This window comes from Gasterosteus aculeatus, chromosome 3, assembly GCF_964276395.1.
Source record: "Gasterosteus aculeatus chromosome 3, fGasAcu3.hap1.1, whole genome shotgun sequence".
Classification (NCBI taxonomy): Eukaryota; Metazoa; Chordata; class Actinopteri; order Perciformes; family Gasterosteidae; genus Gasterosteus; species Gasterosteus aculeatus.
In genome coordinates, this window is record NC_135690.1 from 16890790 (window position 1) to 16898222 (window position 7433).

Consider the following 7433-nt stretch of genomic DNA (forward strand, 5'->3'; position numbering starts at 1 on the left):
CTGACCACGAAGGTCCGGTGACCTGTGTCTCCGTCAGGTGGGCAAAGGGCGGCGTGCTGCTGGAGGGCGCCCGGGAAAGCGTGTTCGTCACCACGGCGGATCACTCCTTCTTCACCGAGCCCGTCTCCTGCCAGGTCTTCAACGTCGTGGGAAGCACCAACGTCAGCATCCTGGTGGACGTGCACTGTGAGTACGAACCCTCCTCAGCTGGGCGGCGCTGCAGTGATTTTACTGCTGGATTTGTTTGTAGGACTCAAGTCTCTGGTCCATTGACCTGCGTCTGCGTGGAGGGACTCTCTAATTCTCAGACTCTCTCTCAGTTGGACCGATACTGGTAGTGGAGCCGAGGCCGGTCACGGTAGACGTGGACTCTGACGTCACTCTGAACTGCAAGTGGTCTGGGAACCCCCCTCTCACCCTGACCTGGACCAAGAAGGGCTCCAGCATGGTGAGAACCAACCACCGATCATTTTAGAATCCTGCCTGATTTAGAAATCAACATGTTGGAGTGGATCCCATGTCGAGAACTACTGTCAGATCCCTCAGAAAACCCAATATCCAAAACTAGTTCCCATGAACCATGAACCATGCTCAGTTGTGTTAAAGCACATCGTAAGAAGCGAGACTCCGTCTTCATATCTTATATATTTTATTCATATAACAAGTTTAGAAAAGCTCTGATGGAGCCTGCGGAGTAAATCAACATGTTTCATGAATTAAACATGGATCTCCCTCCTTCTTCTTCTGTGGTCCGTCTCCAACCACACTCACACGTCTGCTGTCCTGGTCCTCCTGCGTCCTTCTGCATGTTCCTGTGCGTCCAGGTGCTCAGCAACAACAACCAGCTGTACCTGAAGTCGGTGAGCCAGGCCGACGCAGGCCAGTACGTCTGCAAGGCCATCGTGCCCCGGATCGGCGTGGGAGAGACGGAGGTCACGCTCACCGTCAACGGTCAGTTGCTATCGACTCACTCGCGAGATGCACCTCAGCTGAAGGTGTTTATGAGAAAAGGCGCAGAACGGATCTTCTTATTCACGGGAAAAGCCCGGTGTCAAACACCTGAACAATGAACACGCGTGATGCGTTTGTTTAATCTGTAATTGTTCTACACGTCATGCGTGTTTCTGCGCCAGATGTAGAGAGTAGAGTACGATACGGTCACGCAGCCTGAGTCACTGAAGCCTGCTGCTAATTATTCATCTCCAAACGGGCCCCGAGCCGACATTTCAATGTCAGAACTCTTCCCCCCCGAGAGACCGGATTTAACTCAATGGATCAAAACGGATTCACCAAGAACACAATGACGAAAGAGCGAGTTCACAAATGCTCCTTAAATGTCCGCCGGCTGCCACAGCGTGACGTCCTTCAGCGCCGTGGTGACCGACGGTCTGATCCTAAAGGAGCCGCTTTCTGTTAACCGATGCACACGGGAGGAACCAGGAGGGATTTTAATTGTAAACCACAGTCAGATATTTGTCAGTCAGACCTTCTCTAATTTTACCTAAAAGGGACATGAGTTGATTTAATCTGAGGGCATCATAAAATGTAAGTGTACCTCCAAACCCTTCCGATTGGTTGTAGTAATCCCTGTTTGTCTCTGTGTCCTTCCTCCCTTTCTCTCTCTGCTCATCCTCCTCCCTCGCTCAGGCCCCCCCATCATCTCCAGCGACCCCGTCCAGTACTCCGTCAGAGGGGAGCGAGGCGAGATCAAGTGCTACATCGCCAGCACCCCCCCGCCCGATAAGATCGTGAGTCCGTCCTTTGGTGCTCGACCTTTTCAGATGGCATCGGCCTCAAAACGGGATCCTGATCACAGAATCTCCTCGTTCGCCCTGAAACACGAAGCACCGTTTCCCTCCTCCGCTCGTGTTGGGAGCTCACGGCTCGGGGATGGGGGGGTGAGGGGGGGGGTGGCATTGTTCTCGGAGGACAATCTGTTCCTCGTCTGCGGTGGAAGGTGTGACTCATCTAGAACAGCTGCTGGAGTGTCTGGTGGAAACGAGGAGACGCAGCACTGAGACGTTGGGGGGCCGCTGATTACTTCTAGTAATCATTTTTCAGTCGTCTTGACCATGAAACTGTCTTGATATCTTGATATTAGGAGGACCTGAACCCACCAGGTGAAGCCGTCCCCCTGGTCCCTTTGCAACGCGTCAACCACCTTTTCGCCGTGACAAAGCGTTCACACAGTTTGCTTCACCAGTGATGCAATATCCTCCTAAATGTGCCGTAGCTGCAGAAGTATACGCTGTTTTTCTCATTACTGTCCTTTCCTAAAGCTGCCGAGTGCCTTTCTTCATCAATGGAGAGAGTCTGTGCTTTATATAAGTAAAAAAAAAGGTCAAACAAAATACCAAATGCTCACAAATCTTCACAATCGGGGAAAAAGTCAAACCGTCTGCGTTTGAAGGCTGGTGGGTGAGAAAAGGTCAAACACGCTGAGTCGGAGGGGGGAGAGATGGGGGAGAATACAATTCTTTACCTCCCAGCGTCAATTATCCAATCGTGCAGTGGCAGCATGACAGAAATCAGAGGTGTTGGGAGGCTTCGGCCCCCCGCTGCCCTGCAGAGCGCTCAGGGCCTCTAATGTGATACGACGCTGTAGTCTCGGCTTAATGCAGAGACACGAGGACTTATAAAATATGGAGGACGACTCCGTGTGCATGTGTGCTGATAGAGGCAACGGGAAACTGAGAAAGAGGCAGAGAATCCAGACCGAGGTGGCGCGGTACGATCCTTCTGAGACAAACCGAACGGAGGGATTCTGAGCGGCGACAGAAACGACGCGTCACATCGTCAGAGAGGAAAAGAGACATTTGGGCTTTTGTTTCCACTGATGATCACATTTTCACTTATTTTTTTTTAAACTAGGTTAAAAGGTACATTAACTTAACTTATATGTATATTTCATATTACAATGTTCCATTTTTAATATCCTCATTTTTCTACCTCAGCGGGTTTAAGTAGAAAAACCTTTTTATCGTCCTGTGCGCTTCCTGCACTCCGTGTCGGTCTGAAAACGTTTTTTTTCCAGCCTGAGAACGTTAATTAGGAAAATACTGCACCAGGAGAAATGAAATACATATTTACCAAGATGTAGAGAATATCATTTGTTTTTAACATGTGCTTCCTGCCCACATTCACTTCAGTTTCCTTTAACTTTTAACACCAGCCATCTGTTTGCTGAGTGTTTACTACTGATTGTATGTTTGTGTGTGTGTGTGTGTGTGTGAGAGTCGATTGTTTTTCATACTACATATATATAGAGATATCTTATATACACTGTAACAAATTGCTGTAAATTTACGGTGCATTTCTAACGGTATTTTACAGTATGTCATAATAACTGTAACAAACAGTTAAATTTCCATCCCTTGCTTGTAAATTAACGGCCAATGTCATGAATAAACAGTTAAAGCTGTCAATTTACACATTGATATATATTTTATGAAGTGGTGGAAATACACATACAAGTGCAGTGAATCACAATCCATCTACATGTATTGTAGGTTGATGTATGGAAGCCCATGTCAGCCACTGATAAACAGGTCCTGTAAGTCACCATAATGAGATAGTAGCTCATGAGATACGGTGATGACTTACAGGACATGACTATATTACTTTAGTTTATTTAGTTTATTAAGGACATTACTTACAAAATGCTTTAAAACTAGAAAAAGAGCTTCAAAAGCTTGTTAAAGAAAATATACGTAGTAAGTATTTAGTTTGTAAATAGTAAAATAAAATAGATCAAACATTCACAAGCAAAGAGATTTAACAGCAGATTCCTGGTTAAAGTTACTTCAAATAACGGTAGTTTTGTGTTAATTGAGTCCCTCACGTCGGTCGTACAGAAGGACCCTGAATCCTCCTTTGAACGCTGCGTCTCAGGTGTGGGCGTGGAAGGAGAACGTGTGGGAGAAGGAGAAGGGCACCCTGATGGAGAGGTACACCGTGGAGCAGAGCAAGCCTCCGTCCCAGGGCGGGGCCGTGGTCTCCACCCTCACCATCAACAACGTCATGGAGTCTGACTTCCACTCGCCCTACAACTGCACCGCCTGGAACGCCTTCGGACCCGGGACCATGATCATCACCCTGGAGGAGACCGGTATGGAAAAAACGTTGTCGTTAGTTAACGAGTTTATGACCAAGGAGACCATGAATGAGACCATCAGCTGTTTCCCTTTAAATTGGGTTGAAGTCCAGTGGTACCAGGACCAGGACTTGGTACGTCTTTTTGTCTCACAGAGACAGAGAGATGTTTCTGTCCCATGTTGACTCGGTCCCTCAAACCGGATCTCCGCTTGTGCTTCTTTCAGATATTGTCCCGGTGGGAATAATCGCCGGTGGGACGGTGGGCTCCTTCATCCTGCTGCTTCTGGTCCTGCTGGCGCTCGCCTTCTTCCTCTACCGCCAACGCAAAGGCAGTGAGTGTGTGTGTGTGTGTGTGTGTCCATCAGTCTCTCACCCTTCTGTCTCTCCAGAACAGAACGTGTCCTTTCATTTAAATCAGATGCATTTACGTTCATATAATCTGGCAAACTGCCTTAAAACGCCCGCAGAACTCTTCTTTTCCGTCGTATTTCTATGATAGAAATCACAGAACAGAAGGGCGAGTATTGTTGAGCGCGTTCATGAACTGGTGAAGACAACGAAGGTGACTTGGCAGAGTCCCCCCGTGGGGGGTTTCTGGGGACCAGAGAGTATCTTCTGGTTCAGAGCTGATAACGGCACCAAAGAGAAGATCGCACCTGGAAACAGAGACTCAAACTTTTGGGAGCGAGAACAGATATTGACGTCTGTGTGCTCGGGGTGTAGAGACGGAGATGAGACGTCGGGTTACACGAGGCGTAAAGTCTGGATTCACATTCAGAACGACTCCGATTCCCCTTTGTAGTCTGAGAGCTGTTGACCAATCACATCGGAGCTTCGGCTGGACGCGGGTGAGCAGTTCTTGTGGAGAGCTGAAAAAGGGAAAGACTTTGCTTTAAAATGACAAACCACCCTTTTGTTTGGCTTTCAAATGTGTATTTATCTTTAGCCAATATTATGAGAAAGTGCTCACACATTGAACTGTTTCATCGGCTCCAACATTCCACAGATTCTATCAAATGAAAAATAAAAAGTCTTTCAACGAAATGACATAAAACATGTTTAATCTTCACCTCTGTGCACATTCAACTTTCTGCATCTTTATGTTCATGTGACGCCACTAAATTCAGACTCTAAACTGACTCACACGCTAATAAGGGTCACTAAAAATAACCATTCGCCACCACAGTTATGTTTCGTAGCAAGAAACGTCTAAAAGAAGCTGAAATAAATAAAAGATTTACCCTCTTTCTCAGAATATATTCATTTTTCTGCCACTTTTGTCACCACTTTCTGCTCCATCAGAAACTAAGAAGATACATTATTAGTATTTAAATGTTGAGGAGGGTTCACGGTTCACTTACAACCTACAAGACAAAATTTGTGCCAAAGGAATTATTTCCTTCATGCTGAATTCTAACAAATAGAAAACGATGAGACAAAACAGCATTAAATAGAAAAGTGTTTGTTGCTCTTTAAAAATGAACCATGTTCACATCTGGACCCAGAACGTGAGCCGAGGTCGTGTTTCTCTTTCAGGCCGCCGGGGCGTCACCCTCGGTAAACCCGACATCAAGGTAGAGACGGTCAACAAGGAGACGCACGGCCTGGAGGAGGAGGCGGCCGACGTCTCCACGGCAACGCGGATGGTCAAGGCCATGTACTCCGTGAGTAGACGCCCGACTGAGTCACCGGGGGCCGCGGAGAGGAGGCGTACGGGTCAACGGGCTTTGACACACACACACACACACACACACAAGGACACACACTCTGCCTTTAACATTGTGTCCTTTTAGTAAAGCGTCGAGCCACCCGGCGTCCCAGGGAATCGAACCGGCGAGCGGGTTCAAAAGTTCGGTCCAAAACTCATTTCAAAGCCGCCGAGCGTCTTCTTCCAGTCTCTGAAACTGTGTTTTCCTCCCCCCTCCCTCTCTCTCTCCCTCCTCCTCTCCTCTCTCTCCCTCCCTCCCTCTTTCCGTGTGTGTGTTTCTCCTTTGACGGTTTAGTTTCTGCCCTCTGTTTCCCTCTCTCCCTCCACTCAGCCGTTCAAAGACGACATGGACCTGAAGCAGGACATCCGGAGCGAGAGCGACACCCGGGAGGAGTACGAGCTCAAGGTGAGCCGCCGCCGCCGCCGCCGCCGAGGCGCTTTGGCTCCTTGAAGTGGGATTTGGGTCACGTGTCACCAGCTCCGTGGTCACGTAACCCGTGATAACGCGCCCTGTAGTAATAATATCAAACTAATATTCTCGCCCTCTGATCGCAGGACCCGACCAACGGCTACTACAACGTCCGGGCCACCAGCCACGACGAAGCTCGCCCCCAGTCCCGCGCCGTCCACTACCAGGGCGAGTTCCGCGCCCCCAACCCCAGCGCCGGACCGGCCGGCGCCGCTTCCGGCGGACCGCCGGTGGGCGCCAGCGGTGCCGTTCCCCCCAGCGGCGTGCCGGGCTCCAGGGCGGGCTGCTACGACCCGCGGCCCCCGAGCAGGATGTCCCACGCCACCTACGCCCAGTTCAACACCTTCGCCAGGGCGGCGCAGAGCCAGCAGGCGCCTCCCGTCCCGGCTCTCCAATCGCCAGGCGATTACCCCGGAGACCTGCTGGACAGCACGCCACAGCTGGCCTACGACCCCTACGGGTACCCCTCCCAGTACCCCAGCTACCGCACGGGCTTCGCTCCCACCATGGAGGAAGGTCCGGCCTACGAGATGTATCCGACGGGCCAAGGGCCAGGGCCAGGACCAGGACCAGGACCGGAACCAGGACCAGGACAGGGACCGGGCCCGGGGCAACAAAGTCCCGAAACCGGTCTGGGGCAGTATGGAACCTCCACTCGCTTCTCATATTCGTCTCCACCCTCTGACTATTCCCAAAGACACACACAGCGGATGCAGACTCATGTTTGAGGAACACACACACGCACACACACACACACGCACACACACACACACACACACACACACACACTTTGACTGGCGTTTTGCAGTTGCAGTACTTATAACGCTAAAGAACCTGAATATATCAAATACCCATTGTTCTTTTTCTCCATGGCGTCCGGTGCTCGGCGCCGCGTTCGTCTCTCTGGACCAATGAGAACGAGTCAGCAGCTCCTCGCGTGATCCAGCAGCAACACGAGCAAAAAGTGCAGAGCGACAGCAGACATTGAGTTTGTGCTCCGACAAAAGCGACGGCGAGAACCACAATCGAGAGCGCAGAGACTGAAGAGCAGACTTTGAAGGAGGAACCGGAGGAACCGACTCTTCACGTCCATCACATCTCTGTAAATAAGCGCAAATGGAGATTTGGCTGATTTGGGAGTTATTTCCTTGTAGAAGCATG

At 50.0% G+C, this 7433-nt stretch overlaps 1 protein-coding gene across 2 annotated transcripts in view; it reads left to right on the forward strand.

The window, feature by feature from the left end:
- kirrel1b (kirre like nephrin family adhesion molecule 1b) overlaps positions 1-7160 on the forward strand; it is a 44593-nt gene extending 37433 nt beyond the window's left edge. Inside the window, exons 7-15 of one of the 2 annotated variants that reach the window (XM_040169898.2) lie at positions 38-186; positions 321-448; positions 825-951; positions 1648-1748; positions 3892-4108; positions 4320-4427; positions 5632-5759; positions 6135-6209; positions 6359-7160. In XM_040169898.2, coding sequence (XP_040025832.2) covers positions 38-186; positions 321-448; positions 825-951; positions 1648-1748; positions 3892-4108; positions 4320-4427; positions 5632-5759; positions 6135-6209; positions 6359-7000 — 1675 coding nt within the window. In that variant the 3' untranslated portion in view covers positions 7001-7160. Of the gene's footprint in view, positions 1-37; positions 187-320; positions 449-824; positions 952-1647; positions 1749-3891; positions 4109-4319; positions 4428-5631; positions 5760-6098; positions 6210-6358 lie in introns of both variants that reach the window. The other variant, XM_040169889.2, reaches the window with a different exon arrangement.
- The last annotated feature ends 273 nt before the right edge of the window (positions 7161-7433 follow it).